This window comes from Sander lucioperca, chromosome 22, assembly GCF_008315115.2.
Source record: "Sander lucioperca isolate FBNREF2018 chromosome 22, SLUC_FBN_1.2, whole genome shotgun sequence".
NCBI classification, from domain to species: Eukaryota; Metazoa; Chordata; class Actinopteri; order Perciformes; family Percidae; genus Sander; species Sander lucioperca.
In genome coordinates, this window is record NC_050194.1 from 9849628 (window position 1) to 9877618 (window position 27991).

The 27991-nt window shown below is 27.7% G+C and overlaps 1 protein-coding gene across 1 annotated transcript; it reads right to left on the minus strand.

Moving 5' to 3' along the window:
- Nucleotides 1–1102: 1102 nt before the first annotated feature.
- LOC116048775 lies at nucleotides 1103–27991 on the minus strand. Its single transcript, XM_035997642.1, has 5 exons — nucleotides 27404–27991; nucleotides 26527–26652; nucleotides 26152–26310; nucleotides 1829–1955; nucleotides 1103–1369 (listed from the first exon to the last, which is right to left on the minus strand). The coding sequence occupies exons 1-5, from the start codon at nucleotides 27684–27686 to the stop codon at nucleotides 1261–1263; spliced, it is 804 nt and encodes a 267-aa protein (XP_035853535.1). The 5' UTR covers nucleotides 27687–27991; the 3' UTR covers nucleotides 1103–1260.

Genomic DNA, 27991 nt, shown 5'->3' on the forward strand with positions numbered 1-27991 from the left:
GAGTAATACAGTTTATAAGGTCATTTATAAGTTCAGAAGCACTTAATATCTGAGTGGTTGTTTGAATAACCCTCTTAATGTAGAGGTTTGTGGAGGCAGAGTCAATCTGAAGAATGCCTAAAGGGTTCTGTCAACTTCTCTACTTTTATAGTGGAGGGTAACAGGTGTTGGTTCGGGCTTCCCCATATTGACTTCAGCTTGTCCTCATTCACCTGCAGTTCATCATCATGTAAACATTGTACATGTTTTGGTGGAGAAGACGTTTCATTAAAATCAATATATTTTGGGGAAATTTACATCTTTCATTGTAGCTGATTCTCCTCATCCATCTCCACCTGCCATGCCTCTTGTTGTTTGTATGCCATATGTTTTGCACATTGTGTACATATTTATATAGATGTAACGCATATTTTTCTACATGTGTAACATCCATGGGTTCTTTATTTTGTAAATACTCCAAAAGATGTATATGAGTACTGTATGCCTTTATGTGTCAATAAAATTTGGTGTACTGTGAACGCCTCTGTAAGAGTTAATTACATAACAATGCACATTTCTTTATACAATTTATCACAAACAATATTTCAAATAACTGGTGTGAGTACAGAAACAGAAGAATCAAGCAAGGCACTACATTTGAATTGTGTTATGGCTGACGGTGTATCAAAACAGTTCTTTGTCAGGTTACAGGTCCGTGTTTGCATATTTTCACCAATGCATTTCCATTTTCCTTTGAGATAGAATAGGAACAGATATTCCCAGATATACTTTCCTTATACCAATAAAGCTCATTAGAGTGTTGACAGACAAACCACGAAGCTGTATCCTAATATTAGCAAAACAAAAGGGCATTGATTCTTTTAAATGTAGGTGTTAGTTTGTGTAAATTATTAGTATCTGACACATTAACTAGTCTAGATATTATTAAAGTAAGTATTGATTTGAATGGCAGTGTTTGCATTTGCGAGCATAGAGCTTGAATTAAGTCCATGTTATGCAGATATTCTGGTAGCCAAACTGAGGCTGACTTTCACATACAGTAAGAACACTAGGTTTGCCTTAAGTTGTCTGAGCCTTTTTACAGTTTGTACCAGCAATGTAGTTGACTCCAGGCACATTGCTTCGATCACTTGTGGAGTCAAACAGCAGAGGCCGAGTCCCAGACAGCTCAAAGTCCACAGGAAGTGGTCACTCAAGCACAGACGCAGTGGATCATACTGTACAAATCACACCAGTGCTGTTAATGTAGTAACCTCCAGGTCAAAATGGCTGGTGGATGTGTATATTTGCCTGGCACTGGGGACACTTGTGGTGGACGTCCTTCAGACGGCTCATGAAGAAAGGGATTAAACAGCAGCCTGCGACACACCTGTGGAAGAAAGGAATGAAGAATGAGAGATAGGATGTGACAGGTGATGTGCAAGGTCAAAGTTCATTCATTACAACATTGAGGTATACAACAACTAGTTTGTCCTAAAACTGACTGTAAATCACTTTAGATTACAGTGGACAGCTTAAACACACCACCTACTGACATTACAGACTTAATAATGTAACTTACACAGCAATATTTATCTAAAGTTTGCTAGCACTGGCTAACATCAACCACCATTAGCTACTGGTCATACGCCCTTTACCCCCTTGCTTCAAGTCTAAATGCTAAGCTAAGCTAATGTCTCCTGGCTGCATACAGACATGATACTCTTGCCAAGAAAGCAAATATGCATTTTTTTCCTCTCCAAATGTACTGCTTCTTTAAGACTAGTTTTAACACAGAAGTCTGGCAAGGTAAAAATGTCTACAATCAATTGGGTCCAGAAAGACATACCCCATGATGGTGCACAAGAAACAAATCATCCATGTAGCCTCGCCCACTCTTCTGCTGGTTTCTGTGAAGACAATCTCTTCACAGGATGGACACCTGGTGACCGCTGGTGTTTCAACAAGACTTTCCACTTACCCATGAGAGAGACAGAGAACACTGTTACCGGCATACTCAGATGTAGACAAATGCATGGCTGCTGGGGTGTAATTATTATACACAAGAACCCTTGAATATTCAAGAAGTATCCAATTGCCCAGTCAACAAAGCCGCATGAGCACAGTGGCAAATATAATATTTAAAAAAAAACATAGTGCAGTATGTTGAAAAAAGTCACAGTAAGTCCAAAAACTCATAGTATCGTTTGTCGAAAAATATTCATAGTATAGTATGTTGAAAACATTCATAATATTTATAAAAATCATAGTATAGTATGTTGAAAAATAGAATCATAGTGTAATATGTCAGAAGAAATCATAGTATAGTATGTTGCAAAAAAAGTCATATATGTCGAAAAAAAATGAACAGCATAGTATGTTGAAAATAATTCATAGTATAGTATGTCGAAAAAGGTTTTAGTATAGTATGTTGAAAAATATTCATAGTATAGTATGTCGAAAAAACAGTTATTGTATAGTATGTCGACAAAGTCCATATAAAGGTCACAGTAAATAATGTAAAAATTAATGGTATACTATGTCGAAAAAAAATCATAAAAAGTCAGTACAGTATAGTCGAAAAAAGTCATATGATAGTATGTCAATAAAGTCATAGTATAATATGCTGAAAAAATTCATAGTACAGTATAGTTTGTCAAAAAAAGTAAAAAGTATAGTATGGTGAAAAAGGTCATGAAAAAGTCATAGTATAGGATGTCAAAAAATCATAAAAAGTCATGGTATAGTATGTCAAATAAATGATGGTATAATATGTCGAAAAAAGTCATAAAAATGTCACAGTATAGTATGTCGATAAAAGTCATGAAAAGTCTTAGTATAGTATGTCGAAAAAAGTAAAGAAGGTCACAATACAGTATGTCGAAAAAATTAATTAAAAAGTACTAATATAGTATGTCGAAAAAAGTCATAGTATAGTATGTCAAAAAAGTCAAAAGAATCATAGTATAGTATGTCGAAAAAGGTCATAGTATAATATGTCGAAAAAAGTCATAGTATAGTATGTCGAAAAAAGTCATAGTATAGTATGTCAAAAAAGTCATAAAAAAATCATAGTATATAGTTTGTCGGAAAAAGTAAAAAAAATGCATAGTATAGTATGTCGAAAAAAATCATAAAAAAGTCATAGTATAGTATGTCGAAAAAAGTCATAGTATAGCATGAAGAAAAAAGTCATACTATAGTATGTCATAAAAAAGTCATAGTATAGTATGTCGAAAAAAGTCATAAAAAAGTCATAGTATAGTATGTCGAAAAAAGTCATAGTATAGTATGTTAGAAAGAAGTCATAGTATAATATGTCGAAATAATTCATGAAAAAGTCAGAGCATAGTATTTCATAAAGAAGGCATAGTATAGTATGTCGAAAAAAGTCATAAAAAAGTCATAGTATAGTATGTTGAAAAAAGTCATAGTATAGTATGTCGAAAAAAGACAAAAAAGTCATAGTATAGTATGTCAAAAAAGTCATTGTATAGTATGTCGAAAAAAGTCATAGTATAGTATGTTAGAAAGAATTCATAGTATAGTATGTTGAAAAAAGTCATGAAAAAGTCATAGTATAATATGTCGAAAAAATTCATAAAAAAGTCAGAGCATAGTAATTCATGAAGAAGGCATAGTATAGTATGTCGAAAAAAGTCATAAAAAAGTCATAGTATAGTATGTTGAAAAAAGTCATAGTATATTATGTCATAAAGAAGTCATTGTATAGTATGTCAAAAAAGTGAAAAAAGGTCATAGTATAGTATGTCGAAAAAAGTCATAAAAAAGTCATAGTATAGTATGTCGAAAAAAGTCATAAAAAAGTCATAGTATAGTGTGTCAAAAAAAGTCATAAAAAGGACATAGTATAGTATGTCAAAAAAAGTCATAAAAAAGTCATAGTATAGTATGTTGAAAAAAGTCATAGTATAGTATCTTAGAAAGAACTCATAGTATAGTATGTTGAAAAAAGTCATGAAAAAGTCATAGTATAGCATGTCGAAAAAATTCATAAAAAGTCAGAGCATAGTATTTCATGAAGAAGGCATAGTATAGTATGTCGAAAAAAGTCATAAAAAGTCATAGTATAGTATGTCGAAAAAAGACATAAAAAAGTCATAGTATAGTATGTCGAAAAAAGTCAAAAAAGTCATAGTATAGTATGTCAAAAAAGTCATAGTACAGTAAGTCGAAAAAAGTCATAAAAAAATCATAGTATATAGTTTGTCGGAAAAAGTCAAAAAAATGCATAGTATAGTATGTCGAAAAATATGATAAAAAACTCATAGTATAGCATGAAGAAAAAAGTCATACTATAGTATGTCATAAAAAAGTCATAGTATAGTATGTCAAAAAAGCCATATTATAGTATGTCGAAAAAAGTCAAAAAAGTCATAGTATAGTATGTCGAAAAAAGTCATAGTATAGTATGTTAGAAAGAAGTCATAGTATAGTATGTTGAAAAAAGTAATGAAAAAGTCATAGTATAATATGTCGAAAAAATTCATAAAAAAGTCAGAGCATAGTATTTCATAAAGAAGGCATAGTATAGTATGTCGAAAAAAGTCATAAAAAAGTCATAGTATAGTATGTCGAAAAAAGTCAAAAAAGTCATAGTATAGTATGTCAAAAAAAGTCATAGTACAGTATGTCGAAAAAAGTCATAAAAAAATCATAGTATATAGTTTGTTGGAAAAAGTCAAAAAAATGCATAGTATAGTATGTCGAAAAATATGATAAAAAACTCATAGTATAGCATGAAGAAAAAAGTCATACTATAGTATGTCATAAAAAAGTCATAGTATAGTATGTCAAAAAAGCCATATTATAGTATGTCGAAAAAAGTCAAAAAAAGTCATAGTATAGTATGTCGAAAAAAGTCATAGTATAGTATGTTAGAAAGAAGTCATAGTATAGTATGTTGAAAAAAGTAATGAAAAAGTCATAGTATAATATGTCGAAAAAATTCATAAAAAAGTCAGAGCATAGTATTTCATAAAGAAGGCATAGTATAGTATGTCGAAAAAAGTCATAAAAAAGTCATAGTATAGTATGTCGAAAAAAGTCATAAAAAAGTCATTGTATAGTATGTCGAAAAAGTCATAAAAAAGTCATAGTATAGTATGTCAAAAAAGCCATAGTATAGTATGTCGAAAAAAGTCAAAAAAGTCATAGTATAGTATGTCGAAAAAAGTCATAGTATAGTATGTTAGAAAGAAGTCATAGTATAATATGTCGAAAAAATTCATGAAAAAGTCAGAGCATAGTATTTCATAAAGAAGGCATAGTATAGTATGTCGAAAAAAGTCATAAAAAAGTCATAGTATAGTATGTTGAAAAAAGTCATAGTATAGTATGTCGAAGAAAGACATAAAAAAGTCATAGTATAGTATGTCAAAAAAGTCATTGTATAGTATGTCGAAAAAAGTCATAGTATAGTATGTTAGAAAGAAGTCATAGTATAGTATGTTGAAAAAAGTAATGAAAAAGTCATAGTATAATATGTTGAAAAAATTCATAAAAAAGTCAGAGCATAGTATTTCATAAAGACGGCATAGTATAGTATGTCGAAAAAAGTCATACAAAGTCATAGTACAGTATGTCAAAGAAAGTCATAAAAAAGTCATAGTATAGTATGTCAAAAAAGTCAAAAAAGTCATAGTATAGTATGTTGAAAAAAGTCATAGTATAGTATGTTAGAGAGAAGTCATAGTATAATATGTCGAAAAAATTCATGAAAAAGTCAGAGCATAGTATTTCAAAAAGAAGGCATAGTATAGTATGTCGAAAAAAGTCATAAAAAAAGTCATAGTATAGTATGTTGAAAAAAGTCATAGTATAGGATGTCGAAAAAAGACATAAAAAAGTCATAGTATAGTATGTCAAAAAAGTCATTGTATAGTATGTCGAAAAAAGTCAAAAAAGTCATAGTATAGTATGTCGAAAAAAGTCTGTTAGAAATAGTTAGTCTGTATGTTAGAAAGAATTCATAGTATAGTATGTTGAAAAAAGTCATGAAAAAGTCATAGTATAGTATGTCGAAAAAATTCATAAAAAAGTCAGAGCAAAGTATTTCATAAAGAAGGCATAGTATAGTATGTCGAAAAAAGTCATAAAAAAGTCATAGTATAGCATGTCGAAAAAAAGTCATAAAAAAGTCATAGTATAGTATGTCGAAAAAAGTCATAAAAAAGTCAGAGCATAGTATTTCATAAAGAACGCATAGTATAGTATGTCTAAAAAAGTCATGAAAAAGTCATAGTATAGTATGTTGAAAAAAGTCATAGTATAGTATATCGAAAAAAGACAAAAAAGTCATAGTTCAGTATGTCGAAAAAAGTCATAAAAAAGTCATAGTATAGTATGTCAAAAAAGTCATAGTACAGTATGTCGAAAAAAGTCAAAAAAGTCATAGTATAGTATGTCAAAAAAGTCATAGTACAGTATGTCGAAAAAAGTCATAAAAAAGTCATAGTATAGTATGTCAAAAAAATTAATATTATAGTTTGTTAGAAAGAAGTCATAGTATAGTATGTTGAAAAAAGTCATAGTATAATATGTCGAAAAAAGTCATAGTATAGTATGTCGAAAAAAGTCATAGTATAGTATGTCAAAAAAATCATAAAAAAGTCATAGTATAGTATATTGAAAAATGTCATAGTATAGTATGTTGAAAAAAGTCATAGTATAGTATGTTGAAAAAAGTCATAGTATAGTATGTTAGAGAGAAGTCATAGTATATGTCGAAAAAATTCATGAAAAAGTCAGAGCATAGTATTTCATAAAGAAGGCATAGTATAGAATGTCGAAAAAAGTCATAAAAAAAGTCATAGTATAGTATGTTGAAAAAAGTCAGTATAGTATGTCGAAAAAAGACATAAAAAAGTCATAGTATAGTATGTCGAAAAAAGTCTGTTATAAATAGTTAGTCTGTATGTTAGAAAGAATTCATAGTATAGTATGTTGAAAAAAGTCATGAAAAAGTCATAGTATAGTATGTCGAAAAAATTCATAAAAAAGTCAGAGCAAAGTATTTCATAAAGAAGGCATAGTATAGTATGTCGAAAAAAGTCATAAAAAAGTCATAGTATAGCATGTCGAAAAAAAGTCATAAAAAAGTCATAGTATAGTATGTCGAAAAAAGTCATAAAACAGTCAGAGCATAGTATTTCATAAAGAACGCATAGTATAGTATGTCGAAAAAAGTCATAAAAAAGTCACAGTATAGTATGTCAAAAAAAGTCATTGTATAGTATGTCGAAAAAAGTCAAAAAAGTCATAGTATAGTATGTCGTAAAGAAGGCATAGTATAGTATGTCTAAAAAAGTCATGAAAAAGTCATAGTATAGTATGTTGAAAAAAGTCATAGTATAGTATATCGAAAAAAGACAAAAAAGTCATAGTACAGTATGTCGAAAAAAGTCATAAAAAAGTCATAGTATAGTATGTCAAAAAAGTCATAGTATAGTATGTCGAAAAAAGTCAAAAAAGTCATAGTATAGTATGTCGAAAAAAGTCATAGTATAGTATGTTAGAAAGAAGTCATAGTATAATATGTTGAAAAAATTCATGAAAAAGTCAGAGCATAGTATTTCATGAAGAAGGCATAGTATAGTATGTCGAAAAAAGTCATAAAAAAGTCATAGTATAGTATGTTGAAAAAAGTCATGAAAAAGTCATAGTATAGTATGTCGAAAAAATTCATAAAAAAGTCAGAGCATAGTATTTCATAAAGAACGCATAGTATAGTATGTCGAAAAAAGTCATAAAAAAGTCACAGTATAGTATGTCAAAAAAAGTCATAGTATAGTATGTCGAAAAAAGTCATAAAAAAGTCATAGTATAGTGTGTCAAAAAAAATCATAAAAAAGTCAGAGCATAGTATTTCATAAAGAAGGCATAGTATAGTATGTCGAAAAAAGTCATAAAAAAGTCATAGTATAGTATGTTGAAAAAAGTCATAGTATAGTATGTTAGAAAGAAGTCATAGTATAGTATGTCGAAAAAAGTCATAAAAAGTCATAGTATAGTATGTCGAAAAAAGACATAAAAAAGTCATAGTATAGTATGTCGAAAAAAGACATAAAAAAGTCATAGTACAGTATGTCGAAAAAAGTCATAAAAAAGTCATAGTACAGTATGTCGATAAAAGTCATAGTAAATTGTCAAAAAAATTACTATTATAGTTTGTTAGAAAGAAGTCATAGTATAGTATGTTGAAAAAAGTCATAGTATAATATGTCGAAAAAAGTCATAGTATAGTATGTCGAAAAAAGTCATAGTATAGTATGTCAAAAAAATCATAAAAAAGTCATAGTATAGTATGTTGAAAAATGTCATAGTATAGTATGTTGAAAAAAGTCATAGTATAGTATGTTTGAAAGAAGTCATAGTATAATAATTTGAAAAAAGTCATGAAAAAGTCATAGTATAGTATGTTGAAAAAAGTCATAGTATAGTATGTTAGAAAGAAGTCATAGTATAGTACGTTGAAAAAAGTCATGAAAAAGTCATAGAATAGTATGTCGAAAAAATTCATAAAAAAGTCAGAGCAAAGTATTTCATAAAGAAGGCATAGTATAGTATGTCGAAAAAAGTCATAAAAAAGTCACAGTATAGTATGTCAACAAAAGTCATAGTATAGTATGTCGAAAAAATTCAAAAAAGTCATAGTATAGTATGTCGTAAAGAAGGCATAGTATAGTATGTCTAAAAAAGTCATGAAAAAGTCATAGTATAGTATGTCGAAAAAAAATCATAAAAAAGTCATAGTATGGTATGTCAAAAAAAGTCATAGTATATATTGTCATAAAGAAGTCATTGTATAGTATGTCGAAAAAGTGATAAAAAGGTCATAGTATAGTGTGTCAAAAAAAAGTCATAAAAAGGTCATAGTATAGTATGTAAAAAAAAATCATAAAAAAGTCATAGTATAGTATGTTGAAAAATGTCATAGTATAGGATGTTGAAAAAAGTCATAGTATAGTATGTTTGAAAGAAGTCATAGTATAGTAAGTTGAAAAAAGTCATGAAAAAGTCATAGTATAGTATGTCGAAAAAAGTAAAAAAAAGTCATAGTATATTATGTCGAAAAAGTGATAAAAAGGTCATAGTATAGTATGTCAAAAAAAAAATCATAGTATAATATGAAAATTAATATTATAGTTTGTTAGAAAGAAGTCATAGTATAGTATGTTGAAAAAAGTCATAGTATAATATGTCGAAAAAAGTCATAGTATAGTATGTCAAAAAAGTCATAAAAAAATCATAGTATATAGTTTGTCGGAAAAAGTCAAAAAAATGCATAGTATAGTATGTCGAAAAATATCATAAAAAAGTCATAGTATAGCATGAAGAAAAAAGTCATACTATAGTATGTCATAAAAAAGTCATAGTATAGTATGTCGAAAAAAGTCATAAAAAAGTCAGAGCATAGTATTTCATAAAGAAGGCATTGTATAGTATGTCGAAAAAAGTCATAAAAAAGTCATAGTATAGTATGTCGAAAAAAGTCATGAAAAAGTCATAGTATAGTATGTCGAAAAAAGTAAAAAAAGTCATAGTATAGTATGTCATAAAAAAGTCATAGTATAGTATGTCGAAAAAAGACATAAAAAAGTCATAGTATACTATGTCAAAAAAAGTCATAGTATAGTATGTCGAAAAAAGTCAAAAAAGTCATTGTATAGTATGTCGAAAAAAGTGATCAAAAAGTCATAGTATATTATGTCGAAAAAGTGATAAAAAGGTCATAGTATAGTATGTCAAAAAAAATCATGAAAAACTCATAGTATAGTATGTTGAAAAAAGTCATTGTATATTAAGTCAAAAAAGTCATAGTATATTAAGTCAAAAAAGTCATAGTATAGTATGTCGAAAAAAGTCATAGTATAGTATGTTAGAAAGAAGTCAGTATAATATGTCGAAAAGATTCATGAAAAAGTCAGAGCATAGTATTTCATAAAGAAGGCATAGTATAGTATGTCGAAAAAAGTCATAAAAAAGTCATAGTATAGTATGTCGAAAAAAGTCATAGTATAGTATGTTAGAAAGAATTCATAGTATAGTATGTTGAAAAAAGTCATGAAAAAGTCATAGTAAAATATGTCGAAAAAATTCATAAAAAAGTCAGAGCATAGTAATTCATAAAGAAGGCATAGTATAGTATGTCGAAAAAAGTCATAAAAAAGTCATAGTATAGTATGTTGAAAAAAGTCATAGTATAGTATGTTAGAAAGAAGTCATAGTATAGTATGTCGAAAAAAGTCATAAAAAAGTCACAGTATAGTATGTCGTAAAGAAGGCATAGTATAGTATGTCTAAAAAAGTCATGAAAAAGTCATAGTATAGTATGTCGAAAAAAAATCATAAAAAAGTCATAGTATGGTATGTCAAAAAAAGTCATAGTATATTTTGTCATAAAGAAGTCATTGTATAGTATGTCGAAAAAGTGATAAAAAGGTCATAGTATAGTGTGTCAAAAAAAAGTCATAAAAAGGTCATAGTATAGTATGTTGAAAAAAGTCATAGTATAGTATGTTAGAAAGAAGTCATAGTATAGTATGTCGAAAAAAGTCATAAAAAAGTCACAGTATAGTATGTCAAAAAAAGTCATAGTATACTATGTCGAAAAAAGTCAAAAAAGTCATAGTATAGTATGTCGTAAAGAAGGCACAGTATAGTATGTCAAAAAAAGTCATAGTATACTATGTCGAAAAAAGTCAAAAAAGTCATAGTATAGTATGTCGTAAAGAAGGCATAGTATAGTATGTCTAAAAAAGTCATGAAAAAGTCATAGTATAGTATGTCGAAAAAAAATCATAAAAAAGTCATAGTATGGTATGTCAAAAAAAGTCATAGTATATTTTGTCATAAAGAAGTCACTGTATAGTATGTCGAAAAAGTGATAAAAAGGTCATAGTATAGTGTGTCAAAAAAAAGTCATAAAAAGGTCATAGTATAGAATGTTGAAAAAAGTCATGAAAAAGTCATAGTATAGCATGTCGAAAAAATTCATAAAAAAGTCAGAGCATAGTATTTCATAAAGAAGGCATAGTATAGTATGTCGGAAAAAAGTCATAAAAAAGTCATAGTATAGTATGTCGAAAAAAGACATAAAAAAGTCATAGTATAGTATGTATAAAAAAAAACATAAAAAAGTCATAGTACAGTATGTCAAAAAAAGTCATAAAAAAGTCATAGTATAGTATGTCAAAAAAGTCATAGTATAGTATGTCGAAAAAAGTCAAAAAAGTCATAGTATAGTATGTCAAAAAAAGTCATAGTGCAGTATGTCGAAAAAAGTCATAAAAAAGTCATAGTATAGTATGTCAAAAAAAGTCATAGTATAGTTTGTTAGAAAGAAGTCATAGTATAGTATGTTGAAAAAAGTCATGAAAAAGGCATAGTATAATATGTCGAAAAAATTCATGAAAAAGTCAGAGCATAGTATTTCATAAAGAAGACATAGTAAAGTATGTCGAAAAAAGTCATAAAAAAGTCATAGTATAGTATGTTGAAAAAAGTCATAAAAAAGTCATAGTATAGTATCTCGAAAAAAGACATAAAAAAGTCATAGTATAGTATGTCAAAAAAGTCATTGTATAGTATGTCGAAAAAAGTCAAAAAAGTCATAGTATAGTATGTCGAAAAAAGTCAGTATAGTATGTTTTGAAAGAAGTCATAGTATAGTATGTTGAAAAAAGTCATGAAAAAGTCTTAGTATAATAGGTCGAAAAAATTTATAAAAAAGTCAGAGCATAGTATTTCATGAAGAAGGCATAGTATAGTATGTCGAAAAAAGTCATAAAAAAGTCATAGTATAGTATGTCGAAAAAAGTAAAAAAAGTCATAGTATAGTATGTCATAAAAAAGTCATAGTATAGTATGTCGAAAAAAGACATAAAAAAGTCATAGTATACTATGTCAAAAAAGTCATAGTATAGTATGTCGAAAAAAGTCAAAAAAGTCATTGTATAGTATGTCGAAAAAAGTGATCAAAAAGTCATAGTATATTATGTCGAAAAAGTGATAAAAAGGTCATAGTATAGTATGTCAAAAAAAATCATGAAAAACTCATAGTATAGTATGTTGAAAAAAGTCATTGTATATTAAGTCAAAAAAGTCATAGTATATTAAGTCAAAAAAGTCATAGTATAGTATGTCGAAAAAAGTCATAGTATAGTATGTTAGAAAGAAGTCAGTATAATATGTCGAAAAGATTCATGAAAAAGTCAGAGCATAGTATTTCATAAAGAAGGCATAGTATAGTATGTCGAAAAAAGTCATAAAAAAGTCATAGTATAGTATGTTGAAAAAAGTCATAGTATAGTATGTCGAAAAAAGTCAAAAAAGTCATAGTATAGTATGTCGAAAAAAGTCATAGTATAGTATGTTAGAAAGAATTCATAGTATAGTATGTTGAAAAAAGTCATGAAAAAGTCATAGTAAAATATGTCGAAAAAATTCATAAAAAAGTCAGAGCATAGTAATTCATAAAGAAGGCATAGTATAGTATGTCGAAAAAAGTCATAAAAAAGTCATAGTATAGTATGTTGAAAAAAGTCATAGTATAGTATGTTAGAAAGAAGTCATAGTATAGTATGTCGAAAAAAGTCATAAAAAAGTCACAGTATAGTATGTCAAAAAAAGTCATAGTATACTATGTCGAAAAAAGTCAGAAAAGTCATAGTATAGTATGTTGAAAAAAGTCATAGTATAGTATGTTAGAAAGAAGTCATAGTATAGTATGTTGAAAAAAGTCATGAAAAAGTCTTAGTATAATAGGTCGAAAAAATTTATAAAAAAGTCAGAGCATAGTATTTCATGAAGAAGGCATAGTATAGTATGTCGAAAAAAGTCATAAAAAAGTCATAGTATAGTATGTTGAAAAAAGTCATAGTATAGTATGTTAGAAAGAAGTCATAGTATAGTATGTTGAAAAAAGTCATGAAAAAGTCATAGTATAGTATGTCGAAAAAAGACATAAAAAAGTCATAGTATACTATGTCAAAAAAAGTCATAGTATAGTATGTCGAAAAAAGTCAAAAAAGTCATTGTATAGTATGTCGAAAAAAGTGATCAAAAAGTCATAGTATATTATGTCGAAAAAGTGATAAAAAGGTCATAGTATAGTATGTCAAAAAAAATCATGAAAAACTCATAGTATAGTATGTTGAAAAAAGTCATTGTATATTAAGTCAAAAAAGTCATAGTATATTAAGTCAAAAAAGTCATAGTATAGTATGTCGAAAAGATTCATGAAAAAGTCAGAGCATAGTATTTCATAAAGAAGGCATAGTATAGTATGTCGAAAAAAGTCATAAAAAAGTCATAGTATAGTATGTTGAAAAAAGTCATAGTATAGTATGTCGAAAAAAGTCAAAAAAGTCATAGTATAGTATGTCGAAAAAAGTCATAGTATAGTATGTTAGAAAGAATTCATAGTATAGTATGTTGAAAAAAGTCATGAAAAAGTCATAGTAAAATATGTCGAAAAAATTCATAAAAAAGTCAGAGCATAGTAATTCATAAAGAAGGCATAGTATAGTATGTCGAAAAAAGTCATAAAAAAGTCATAGTATAGTATGTTGAAAAAAGTCATAGTATAGTATGTTAGAAAGAAGTCATAGTATAGTATGTCGAAAAAAGTCATAAAAAAGTCACAGTATAGTATGTCAAAAAAAGTCATAGTATACTATGTCGAAAAAAGTCAAAAAAGTCATAGTATAGTATGTCGTAAAGAAGGCATAGTATAGTATGTCTAAAAAAGTCATGAAAAAGTCATAGTATAGTATGTCGAAAAAAAATCATAAAAAAGTCATAGTATGGTATGTCAAAAAAAGTCATAGTATATTTTGTCATAAAGAAGTCATTGTATAGTATGTCGAAAAAGTGATAAAAAGGTCATAGTATAGTGTGTCAAAAAAAGTCATAAAAAGGTCATAGTATAGTATGTTGAAAAAAGTCATGAAAAAGTCATAGTATAGCATGTCGAAAAAATTCATAAAAAAGTCAGAGCATAGTATTTCATAAAGAAGGCATAGTATAGTATGTCGGAAAAAAGTCATAAAAAAGTCATAGTATAGTATGTCGAAAAAAGACATAAAAAAGTCATAGTATAGTATGTATAAAAAAAAACATAAAAAAGTCATAGTACAGTATGTCGAAAAAAGTCATAAAAAAGTCATAGTATAGTATGTCAAAAAAGTCATAGTATAGTATGTCGAAAAAAGTCAAAAAAGTCATAGTATAGTATGTCAAAAAAAGTCATAGTGCAGTATGTCGAAAAAAGTCATAAAAAAGTCATAGTATAGTATGTCAAAAAAAGTCATAGTATAGTTTGTTAGAAAGAAGTCATAGTATAGTATGTTGAAAAAAGTCATGAAAAAGGCATAGTATAATATGTCGAAAAAATTCATGAAAAAGTCAGAGCATAGTATTTCATAAAGAAGACAGTAAAGTATGTCGAAAAAAGACATAAAAAAGTCATAGTATAGTATCTCGAAAAAAGTCATAAAAAAGTCATAGTATAGTATGTCAAAAAAGTCATTGTATAGTATGTCGAAAAAAGTCAAAAAAGTCATAGTATAGTATGTCGAAAAAAGTCAGTATAGTATGTTAGAAAGAAGTCATAGTATAGTATGTTGAAAAAAGTCATGAAAAAGTCTTAGTATAATAGGTCGAAAAAATTTATAAAAAAGTCAGAGCATAGTATTTCATGAAGAAGGCATAGTATAGTATGTCGAAAAAAGTCATAAAAAAGTCATAGTATAGTATGTCGAAAAAAGTAAAAAAAGTCATAGTATAGTATGTCATAAAAAGTCATAGTATAGTATGTCGAAAAAAGACATAAAAAAGTCATAGTATACTATGTCAAAAAAAGTCATATTATAGTATGTCGAAAAAAGTCAAAAAAGTCATTGTATAGTATGTCGAAAAAAGTGATCAAAAAGTCATAGTATATTATGTCGAAAAAGTGATAAAAAGGTCATAGTATAGTATGTCAAAAAAAATCATGAAAAACTCATAGTATAGTATGTTGAAAAAAGTCATTGTATATTAAGTCAAAAAAGTCATAGTATATTAAGTCAAAAAAGTCATAGTATAGTATGTCGAAAAAAGTCATAGTATAGTATGTTAGAAAGAAGTCAGTATAATATGTCGAAAAGATTCATGAAAAAGTCAGAGCATAGTATTTCATAAAGAAGGCATAGTATAGTATGTCGGAAAAAAGTCATAAAAAAGTCATAGTATAGTATGTTGAAAAAAGTCATAAAAAAGTCATAGTATAGTATCTCGAAAAAAGACATAAAAAAGTCATAGTATAGTATGTCAAAAAAGTCATTGTATAGTATGTCGAAAAAAGTCAAAAAAGTCATAGTATAGTATGTCGAAAAAAGTCAGTATAGTATGTTAGAAAGAAGTCATAGTATAGTATGTTGAAAAAAGTCATGAAAAAGTCTTAGTAAATATGTCGAAAAAATTTCATAAAAAAGTCAGAGCATAGTATTCATGAAGAAGGCATAGTATAGTATGTCGAAAAAAGTCATAAAAAAGTCATAGTATAGTATGTCGAAAAAAGTCATAAAAAAGTCAGAGCATAGTATTTAGAAAGAAGTCATAGTATAGTATGTCGAAAAAAGTCATAAAAAAGTCATAGTACAGTATGTCGAAAAAAGTCAAAAGTCATAGTATAGTATGTCGAAAAAAGTTAAAAAAAAAGTCATAGTATAGTATGTCGAACAAAAAGTCAAAAAAGTCATAGTATAGTATGTCGAAAAAAGTCATAAAAAAGTCATAGTATAGTATGTCGTAAAGAAGGCATAGTATAGTATGTCGAAAAAAAGTCATAAAAAGTCATAGTATAGTATGTCGAAAAAAAATCATAAAAAGTCGAGCATAGTCATAAAAGGCATAGTATGTATGTCGAAAAAAGTCATAAAAAAGTCATAGTATAGTATGTTGAAAAAAGTCATAGTATAGTATGTCGAAAAAAGTCATAAAAAGGTCATAGTATAGTATGTCGAAAAAAAGTCATATAAAAGAAAGTCATAGTATAGTATGTTGAAAAAAGTCATGAAAAAGTCATAGTATAGCATGTCGAAAAAATTCATAAAAAAGTCAGAGCATAGTATTTCATAAAGAAGGCATAGTATAGTATGTCGAAAAAAGTCATAAAAAAGTCATAGTATAGTATGTTGAAAAAAGTCATAGATATATTAGAAAAAGTCATAGTACAGTATGTCGAAAAAAGTCATAAAAAAGTCATAGTATAGTATGTCAAAAAAGTCATAGTATAGTATGTCGAAAAAAGTCAAAAAAGTCATAGTATAGTATGTCGAAAAGAAGTCATAGTATAGTATGTCGAAAAAGTCATGAAAAAGTCATAGTATAGTATGTCGAAAAAAATCATAAAAAAGTCATAGTATGTATGTCAAAAAAAGTCATAGTATATTTGTCATAAAGAAGTCATTGTATAGTATGTCGAAAAAAGTCATAAAAAGGTCATAGTATAGTATGTCGAAAAAAAAGTCATAAAAAGTCATAGTATAGTATGTTGAAAAAAGTCATGAAAAAGTCATAGTATAGTATGTCGAAAAAAGTCATAAAAAAGTCATAGTATAGTATTTCATAAAGAAGTCATAGTATAGTATGTCGAAAAAAGTCATAAAAAAGTCATAGTATAGTATGTCGACTAAAAAAGTCATAGTATAGTATGTCTAAAAAAAAGCAAAAAAGTCATAGTATAGTATGTCGAAAAAAGTCATAAAAAAGTCATAGTATAGTATGTCAAAAAAGTCATAGTATAGTATGTCGAAAAAAGTCAAAAAAGTCATAGTATAGTATGTCATAAGAAGGCATAGTATAGTATGTCGAAAAAAGTCATAAAAAAGTCATAGTATAGTATGTTGAAAAAAGTCATAGTATAGTATGTTAGAAAGAAGTCATAGTATAGTATGTTGAAAAAAGTCATGAAAAAGTCATAGTATAGTATGTCGAAAAAATTCATAAAAAAGTCAGAGCATAGTATTTCATAAAGAAGGCATAGTATAGTATGTCGAAAAAAGCCATAAAAAAGTCATAGTATAGTATGTCGAAAAATCATAAAAAGTCAAGCATAGTATTTCATAAAGAAGGCATAGTATAGTATGTCGAAAAAAGTCATAAAAAAGTCATAGTACAGTATGTCGAAAAAAGTCATAAAGTCATAGTATAGTATGTCGAAAAAAGTTAAAAAAAAGTCATAGTACAGTATGTCGAAAAAAGTCAAAAAAGTCATAGTATAGTATGTCAAAAAAAAGTCATAAAAAGGTCATAGTATAGTATTTCATAAAGAAGGCATAGTATAGTATGTCGAAAAAAGTCATAAAAAAGTCATAGTATAGTATGTCAAAAAAAATCATAAAAAAGTCAGAGCATAGTATTTCATAAAGAAGGCATAGTATAGTATGTCGAAAAAAGTCATAAAAAAGTCATAGTATAGTATGTTGAAAAAAGTCATAGTATAGTATGTTAGAAAGAAGTCATAGTATAGTATGTTGAAAAAAGTCATGAAAAAGTCATAGTATAGCATGGCAAAAAAATTCATAAAAAAGTCAGAGCATAGTATTTCATAAAGAAGGCATAGTATAGTATGTCGAAAAAAGTCATAAAAAAGTCATAGTATAGTATGTTGAAAAAAGTCATAGTATAGTATGTTAGAAAGAAGTCATAGTATAGTATGTTGAAAAAAGTCATGAAAAAGTCATAGTATAGCATGTCGAAAAAATTCATAAAAAAGTCAGAGCATAGTATTTCATAAAGAAGGCATAGTATAGTATGTCGAAAAAAGTCATGAAAAAGGCATAGTATAATATGTTGAAAAAAGTCATAAAAAAGTCATAGTATAGTATCTCGAAAAAAGACATAAAAAAGTCATAGTACAGTATGTCAAAAAAAGTCATAAAAAAGTCATAGTATAGTATGTCAAAAAAGTCATAGTATAGTATGTCGAAAAAAGTCAAAAAAGTCATAGTATAGTATGTCAAAAAAAGTCATAGTACAGTATGTCGAAAAAAGTCATAAAAAAGTCATAGTATAGTATGTCAAAAAAAGTCATAGTATAGTTTGTTAGAAAGAAGTCATAGTATAGTATGTTGAAAAAAGTCATGAAAAAGGCATAGTATAATATGTCGAAAAAATTCATGAAAAAGTCAGAGCATAGTATTTCATAAAGAAGGCATAGTAAAGTATGTTGAAAAAAGCCATAAAAAAAGTCATAGTATAGTATTTCGAAAAAGTCATTGTATAGTATGTCGAAAAAAGTCAAAAAAGTCATAATATAGTATGTCGAAAAAAGTCAGTATAGTATGTTAGAAAGAAGTCATAGTATAGTATGTTGAAAAAAGTCATGAAAAAGTCTTAGTATAGTATGTTGAAAAAAGTCATAGTATAGTATGTTAGAAAGAAGTCATAGTATAGTATGTTGAAAAAAGTCATGAAAAAGTCATAGTATAGTATGTCGAAAAAATTCATAAAAAAGTCAGAGCATAGTATTTCATAAAGAAGGCATAGTATAGTATGTCGAAAAAAGTCATAAAAAAGTCATAGTATAGTATGTCGAAAAAATTTATAAAAAAGTCAGAGCATAGTATTTCATAAAGAAGGCATAGTATAGTTTGTCGAAAAAAGTCATAAAAAAGTCATAGTACAGTATGTCAAAAAAAGTCATAAAAAAGTCATATTATAGTATGTCGAAAAAGTGATAAAAAGGTCATAGTATAGTATGTCAAAAAAAATCATGAAAAAAGTCATTGTATATTATGTCATAAAAAAGTCATAGTATAGTAGGTCGAAAAAGTGATAAAAAGGTCATAGTATAGTATGTCGAAAAAAGTCATAGTATAGTATGTCGTAAAGAAGGCAAAGTATAGTATGTCTAAAAAAGTCATGAAAAAGTCATAGTATAGTATGTCGAAAAAGTGATAAAAAGGTCATAGTATAATATGTCGAAAAAAGTCATAAAAAAGTCATTGTATAGTATGTCGAAAATTGATAAGAAGGTCCTAGTATAGTATGTCGAAAAAAATCATAAAAAAGTCATAGTATAGTATGTTGAAAAAAGTCATAGTATATTATGTCATAAAGAAGTCATTGTATAGTATGTCAAAAAAGTGAAAAAAGGTCATAGTATAGTATGTCGAAAAAAGTCATAAAAAAGTCATAGTATAGTAGGTCGAAAAAATGATAAAAAGGTCATAGTATAGTATGTCGAAAAAAGTCAAAATAGTCATAGTATAGTATGTCAAAAAAAGTCATAGTACAGTATGTCGAAAAAAGTGATAAAAAAGTCATAGTATAGTATGTCAAAAAAAGTCATAGTATGTTAGAAAGAAGTCATAGTATAGTATGTTGAAAAAAGTCATGAAAAAGGCATAGTATAATATGTCAAAAAAATTCATGAAAAAGTCAGAACATAGTATTTCATAAAGAAGGCATAGTAAAGTATGTCGAAAAAAGTCATAACAAAGTCATAGTATAGTATGTCGAAAAAAGTAAAAAAAAAGTCATAGTATAGTATGTCATAAAAAAGTCATAAAAAAGTCATAGTATAGTATGTCGAAAAAGTGATAAAAAGGTCATAGTATAGTATGTCAAAAAAAATCATGAAAAACTCATAGTATAGTATGTTGAAAAAAGTCATTGTATATTATGTCATAAAAAAGTCATTGTATAGTAGGTCGAAAAAGTGATAAAAAGGTCATAGTATAGTATGTTGAAAAAAGTCAAAAAAGTCAAAGTATAGTATGTTGAAAAAAGTCATTGTATATTATGTCATAAAAAAGTCATAGTATAGTAGGTCGAAAAAGTGATAAAAAGGTCATAGTATAGTATGTTGAAAAAAGTAAAAAAAGTCATAGTATAGTATGTCGTAAAGAAGGCATAGTATAGTATGTCTAAAAAAGTCATGAAAAAGTCATAGTATAGTATGTTGACAAAAGTCATAGTATAGTTATGTCATAAAGAAGTCATAGTATAGTATGTCGAAAAAGTGATAAAAAGGTCATAGTATAGTATGTCATTAAAAAAGTCATAGTATAGTATGTCGAAAAAAGTGATAAAAAAGTCATAGTACAGTATGTTGAAAGAAGTCATAAAAAAGTCATAGTATAGTATGTCGAAAAAGTGATAAAAAGGTCATAGTATAGTATGTTGAAAAAAGTCATAAAAAAGTCATAGCATAGTATGTCGACAAAAGTCATAGTATAGTATGTTAAAAAAATCATAAAAAGGTCATAGTATAATATCTCGAAAATAATCATAAAAAAGTTATAGGATAGTATGTTGAAAAAAGTCATAGTATTGTATGTCGGAAAAAAGTCATAAAAAGGTCATAGTATAGTATGTTGAAAAAAAACATAAAAAAGTCATAGTATAGTATGATGAAAAAAGTAGTGAAAAGGTCATAGTATAGTATGTTGAAAAAAATCATAGTATAGTATGTCATAAAGAAGTCATGTATTTTATGTCCAAAAAAATCATAAAAAAGTCATAGTATAGTATGTTGACAAAAGTCATAGTATAGTTATGTCATAAAGAAGTCATAGTATAGTATGTCGAAAAAGTGATAAAAAGGTCATAGTATAGTATGTCATTAAAAAAGTCATAGTATAGTATGGCGAAAAACGTCAAAAAAGTCATAGTATATAGTATGTTGAAAGAAGTCATACAAAAGTCATAGTATAGTATGGCGAAAAAGGTCATAGTATAGTATGTTGAAAAAATTAATAAAAAAGTCATAGTATAGTATGTCGACAAAAGTCATAAAAAGTCATAGTGTAGTATGTCGACAAAAGTCATAAAAAGTCATAGTGTAGTATGTCGAAAAAAGTCATAAAAAAGTCATAGTATACTATGGCGAAAAAGGTCATAGTACAGTATGTCGTAAAGAAGGCATAGTATAGTTTGTTGAAAAAAGTCATAAAAAAGTCATAGTATAGTATGTCGACAAAAGTTATAAAAAGTCATAGTGTAGTATCTCGAAAAAAGTCATAAAAAAGTCATAGTATAGTATGTCAGAAAAAGTCGTAGTATAGTATGTCGAAAAAAGTCATAGTATAGTATGTCGACAAAAGTCATAAAGTCATAGTATAGTATGGTGAAAAAATTCATAAAAAAGTCATAGTATAATATGTCTAAAAAAAGTCATCAAATAGTCATAGTATAGTATTTCGAAAAAGTGATAAAAAGGTCGTAGTATAGTATGTCAAAAAAAGTCATAAAAAATCATAGTATAGTGTGTCAAAAAATGTCATAAAAAAGTCATAGTATAATATGTCGAAAATAGTCATAAAAAAGTCATAGTATACTATGTTGAAAAAAGTCATTAAAAAGTCATTGTATAGTATGTCGGAAAAAGTCATAAAAAAGTCATAGTATAGTATGTCGAAAAAAGTCATAAATTCATAGTATAGTATGGCGAAAAAAGTCAAAAAAGTCATAGTATAGTATGTCGAAAAAGTGATAAAAAGGTCGTAGTATAGTATGTCGAAAAAAGTCATTAAAAAGTCATAGTATAGTGTGTCAAAAAAAAGTCATAAAAAGGTCATAGTACAGTATGTCGAAAATTGATAAAAAGGTCATAGTATAGTATGTCGAAAAAAGTCATAAAAAGGTCATAGTATAGTATGTCAAAAAAATCATAAAAAAGTCATAGTATAGTATGTTGAAAAAAGTCATAGTATATTATGTCATAAAGAAGTCATTGTATAGTATGTCGAAAAAGTGATAAAAAGGTCATAGTATAGTATGTCGAAAAAAGTCAAAAAAGTCATAGTATAGTATGTTGAAAAAAGTCATTGTATATTATGTCATAAAAAAGTCATAGTATAGTAGTTCGAAAAAGTGATAAAAAGGTCATAGTATAGTATGTTGAAAAAAGTCAAAAAAGTCATAGTATAGTATGTCGTAAAGAAGGCATAGTATAGTATGTCGAAAAAAGTCATAAAAAAGTCATAGTATAGTATGTCGAAAAAAATCATAAAAAAGTCATAGTATAGTATGTCGAAAAAAGTAAAAAAAAGTCATAGTATAGTATGTCATAAAAAAGTCATAGTATAGTATGTCGAAAAAAGACATAAAAAAGTCATAGTATAGTATGTCAAAAAAAGTCATAGTATAGTATGTCGAAAAAAGTCAAAAAAGTCATTGTATAGTATGTCGAAAAAGTGATAAAAAGGTCATAGTATAGTATGTCATTAAAAAAGTCATAGTATAGTATGTCAAAAAAAGTCATAAAAAAGTCATAGTACAGTATGTTGAAAGAAGTCATAAAAAAGTCATAGTATAGTATGTCGAAAAAGTGATAAAAAGTTCATAGTATAGTATGTCGAAAAGTGATAAAAAGGTCATAGTATAGTATGTCGAAAAAAGTCATAAAAAGGTCATAGTATAGTATGTTGAAAAAAATCATAAAAAAGTCATAGTACAGTATGTCGAAAAAAGTCATGAAAAGGTCATAGTATAGTATGTCAAAAAAGTCATAGTATAGTGTGTCAAAAAAAGTCATAGTATAGTATGTCGAAAAAAGTCATAAAAAAGTCATAGTATAGTATGTCGAAAAAGTGATAAAAAGGTCATAGTATAGTATGTCAAAAAAAATCTTAAAAAAGTCATAGTATAGTATGTTGAAAAAAGTCATTAAAAAGTCATAGTATAGTGTGTCATAAAAAAGTCATAGTACAGTATGTCGAAAATTGATAAAAAGGTCATAGTATAGTATGTCGAAAAAAGTCATAAAAAGTCATAGTATGTATGTCAAAAAAATCATAAAAAAGTCATAGTATAGTATGTTGAAAAAAGTCATAGTATATTATGTCATAAAGAAGTCATTGTATAGTATGTCGAAAAAGTGATAAAAAGGTCATAGTATAGTATGTCGAAAAAAGTCAAAAAAGTCATAGTATAGTATGTTGAAAAAAGTAATGTATTATGTCATAAAAAAGTCATAGTATAGTAGTTCGAAAAAGTCATAAAAAGGTCATAGTATAGTATGTTGAAAAAAGTCAAAAAAGTCATAGTATAGTATGTCGTAAAGAAGGCATAGTATAGTATGTCGAAAAAAGTCATAAAAAGTCATAGTATAGTATGTCGAAAAAATCATAAAAAAGTCATAGTATAGTATGTCGAAAAAAGTCATAAAAAAGTCATAGTATAGTATGTCATAAAAAAGTCATAGTATAGTATGTCGAAAAAAGACATAAAAAAGTCATAGTATAGTATGTCAAAAAAAGTCATAGTATAGTATGTCGAAAAAAGTCAAAAAAGTCATTGTATAGTATGTCGAAAAAGTGATAAAAAGGTCATAGTATAGTATGTCATAAAAAAGTCATAGTATAGTATGTCGAAAAAAGTCATAGTATAGCATGTTGAAAACAGTCATAAAAAAGTCATAGTATAGTATGTCGAAAAAAGTGAGAAAAAGTCATAGTATAGTATGTCGAAAAGTGATAAAAAGGTCATAGTATAGTATGTCGAAAAAAGTCATAAAAAGGTCATAGTATAGTATGTTGAAAAAAATCATAAAAAAGTCATAGTACAGTATGTCGAAAAAAGTCATGAAAAGGTCATAGTATAGTATGTCAAAAAAGTCATAGTATAGTGTGTCGAAAAAAGTCATAGTATAGTATGTCGAAAAAAGTCATAAAAAAGTCATAGTATAGTATGTCGAAAAAGTGATAAAAAGGTCATAGTATAGTATGTCAAAAAAAATCTTAAAAAAGTCATAGTATAGTATGTTGAAAAAAGTCATAGTATATTATGTCATAAAGAAGTCATAGTATAGTATGTCAAAAAAGTGATAAAAAGGTCATAGTATAGTATGTCGAAAAAAGTCAAAAAAGTCATAGTATGGTATGTCGTAACGAAGGCATAGTATAGTATGTCGTAAAGAAGGCTTAGTATAGTATGTCTAAAAAAGTCATGAAAAAGTCATAGTATAGTATGTCGAAAAAGTGATAAAAAGGTCATAGTATAGTATGTTGAAAAAAGTCATAAAAAAGTAATTGTATAGTATGTCGGAAACAGTCATAAAATGGTATGTTGAAAAAAGTCATAAAAAAGTCATAGCATAGTATGTCGACAAAAGTCATAGTATAGTATGTTAAAAAAATCATAAAAAGGTCATAGTATAATATGTCGAAAATAATCATAAAAAAGTCATAGTATATTATGTTGAAAAAAGTCATAAAAAAGTCATAGTATAGTATGTCGGAAAAAGTCATAATAGTATGTCAAAAAAGTCATAAAAAAGTAATTGTATAGTATGTCGGAAACAGTCATAAAATGGTATGTCGAAAAAAGTCATAAAAAAGTCATAGCATAGTATGTCGACAAAAGTCATAGTATAGTATGTCGAAAAAAGTCATAAAAAGGTCATAGTATAGTATGTTGAAAAAAATCATAAAAAAGTCATAGTATAGTATGTTGAAAAAAGTCATGAAAATGTCATAGTATAGTATGTCAAAAATAATCATAAAAAAGTCATAGCATAGTATGTCGAAAAAAGTCATAAAAAGGTCATAGTATAGTATGTTGAAAAAAATCATAAAAAAGTCATAGTATAGTATTTTGAAAAAAGTCATGAAAAGGTCATAGTATAGTATGTTGAAAAAAATCATAGTATAGTATGTCATAAAGAAGTCATGTATTTTATGTCAAAAAAAATCATAAAAAAGTCATAGTATAGTATGTTGACAAAAGTCATAGTATAGTTATGTCATTAAAAAAGTCATAGTATAGTATGTCAAAAAAAGTCATAAAAAAGTCATAGTATAGTATGGCGAAAAAGGTCATAGTATAGTGTGTCGAAAAAAGTCAAAAAAGTCATAGTATCGTATGTCGTAAAGAAGGCATAGTATAGTATGTTGAAAAAAGTCATAAAAAAGTCATAGTATAGTATGTCGACAAAAGTCATAAAAAGTCATAGTGTAGTATGTCGAAAAAAGTCATAAAAAAGTCATAGCATAGTATGTTGAAAAAAGTCATAGTATAATATGTCATAAAGAAGTCATAGTGTAGTATGTTGAAAAAGTGTCATAAAAAGGTCATAGTATAGTATGTTGATAAAAGTCATAGTATAGTATGTCATAAAGAAGTCATGTATAGTATGTCGAAAAAAGTCATAAAAAAGTCATAGTATAGTATGTCGGAAAAAGTCATAATACTATGTCAAAAAAAGTCATAAAAAAGTCATAGTATGTCGAAAAAAGTCATAGTATAGTATGTTGAAAAAAGTCATAAAAACGTCATAGTATAGTATGTCAAAAAAGTCATAAAAAGGTCATAGTATAGTATGTCGAAAATAATCATAAAAAAGTCATAGTATAGTATGTCATAAAGAAGTCATAGCATAGTATGTTGAAAAAAAAAAAGTCATTGTATAGTATGTCGATAAAGTCATAAAAAAATCTTCATATAGTTTGTCCATAAAAGTCATAAAAAAGTCAAAGTATATTATGTCGACAAAAGTCATAAAAAAATCATAGTATATTATGTCGACAAAAGTCATAAAAAGTCATAGTATAGTATGTCGAAAAAAGTCATAGTATAGTATGTGGACAAAAGTCATAAAAAGTCATAGTATAGTATGTAGGAAAACGTCATAGTATAGTATATCGAAAAAATGTCACAAAAAAGTCATACTATTGTATATCGAAAAAAGTCATAAGAAGTTATAGTATAATAGTATTCCTAAGCCAAGTCCCAACAGACTGAACTACTGCTGTATGACAGAAAAGTCACAAAAGTCAGTAAAAAAGTATGTTGAAAAAAGTAATTGTATACTATGTCTTTAAAAAGGTTATAGCTTATTATATGTTATAAAATGTCAACCTTTAGTATGTTTTTAAGATGTCATACTATATAGTATGTCTTAAAAATGTCATTCTATAGTATTCCATTAAAAAGTCATACAATCATTAAAAGTCATAGTGTAATATGCCATAGCCTGCCAACACAAATTTCAAAATATAGTATGCCATAGAAAATACATTAAAATGTCAAAGTATAGTAGGCTACATAGTTTCTCAAAGTGCTGCCTGCGGGCAAAAGTGTTGCAGAAAGCGTACATTAAAAAATGGTCCCTACATGACTGAGATCGTTTTCTGTGTGTACATATGTGTAACCTACCTGGAACGACTGGGCCTGTTGGTCTTTCTGACACAGGCCTAGCTTTTACTTTCCGCTCCAGTGTAGCGTCCTCTTGTTCCAGCTGGGGAGGCGGTAGCATGTAGATCCCCCCATGGGGTATCTCACTCTTATAAAACTTGGGATGTGCGTCCTGTTGACCTGATTTAAAATGAGCAAATTACTTTATAAATGCATTAAGCAACATCTTTACATAAAAAATGCTGCTTTCACTCAATGCAGGGTTGCCATTACTGAGCTACTGACTTGTTACGTTGCTTAATGCTGCTTTAAATTGTAGTAGGCTACAAGTATATTTTTAAGTAATGGAAAGTCATCATTTTAAACTAATAAGTGAAAAAGTGAAGAAAAACATGCCTTTATATTCTGTGAATTTAGAGCGATTTCCCGGTTTCTCCAACACCTCTTTTTTAACCAGCAGCTCCTCCAGCTCCTTCTGGATGGCCTCCAGCTCACACAGTTGGTCGCTGTACTCACAGGTCACTGACAATACCACAAAGGGAGAGGACGTTTACAAAGAAACAGATCTATAACATGCTACTGTACCTGCAGTAGTTCTCCTAAATGTAGCAAAAATGTATTAGGCAAGTCAAAACTATAAATGACATTGAAAAGTCAGTTATATAACTTAAAAGGATAAAGAAATATAAGCCTTCACTTTTATTTTACTCTATTTGCCTTTCTTTAAGTCATTTTATTTTCCTACTTGGTTTTGGAATTTCTTAGATCTTAGCACACATTTAATCATTTGTTCCATGTTGTCTCCACGCAACATTTCCCATTGTCCTAAAGATTGTATGATAATGAGATGAAAGTTCTTGAAAAACAAAATGAAATGATAAATGTATGATAAATACATGTAAGAGTAAAATAAATGAAGTTTGAATTTTATTTATTTCAGGAGGAAGGAGGGAAACATTTTTTTTTACCAATTTAGCTAACTTCGTTGTTAGCTTGCTGGCAAAAATGTTTTATTGATTGAAAAAATGAACTAGTAAAAAATAAGTCAAATACATTGATTGTAATTAATTTATCAACTGATTGGTGGTAAAGGAAGCTTCACATTTCTTTTTATACTTTACTTTGGGGCTCCAAAGTTGTCATTTGGAAATTAAAAAAGGCTTTTTTTTAACCATTTTTTAATCAATCAATTAATTGAACACAATGAACCTACTACAGACGTTGGGAATCACTAATGATGTGCTTATTTGAGTGGACTGATTTATTGACTCACTTTCCTCTGTGGTTCTGTCACCACTGTCCTCTGGCTTCTTCTTAAAGCGCTGCATCTTTAGCAGAAGGAAGCGCCTGTTGTGAAGCTGCTTCATGCGGGACTCGATATGAGCCAGTGGTGGGTTTTCGTCCCTTGGCTCCGATGTCCCCTGGTTGGATTCAGGCTGGGTATCAGGTATAGAATCATCCTGCTGCTCTTGTTCTGGGACTAAACCATCATTAGTGTTCATCCGGATGCTCTCTGTCAGGCTGAAAGACTGAAGAAGCACCTGGTCCTGGTCCATCCTGGTTTAAAGACCTGAATCAAGTAGTTTTATGCACACGCTGAATCCTCAAACTGAATGTAAATCATGAACCAAAACCAGCTTAAAAAAAACAGTTCAAAACCAAAATCCAAATCTAGGCTTAAATCCTTCTGGGGCAGGTTCAGGTTTCAAGGCTCCGTCTTTCATTTGTAGCCCAGAGAAATGGAAAGCAGCATGATGTCAAACATTGCTGGCATTTCAGTCTTCTCCCAAAATTATTCTGAATAAACAATTCCGAGGAATTGTGAAATAGACTCATCCGAATGATGTGTTTTCATCATCTG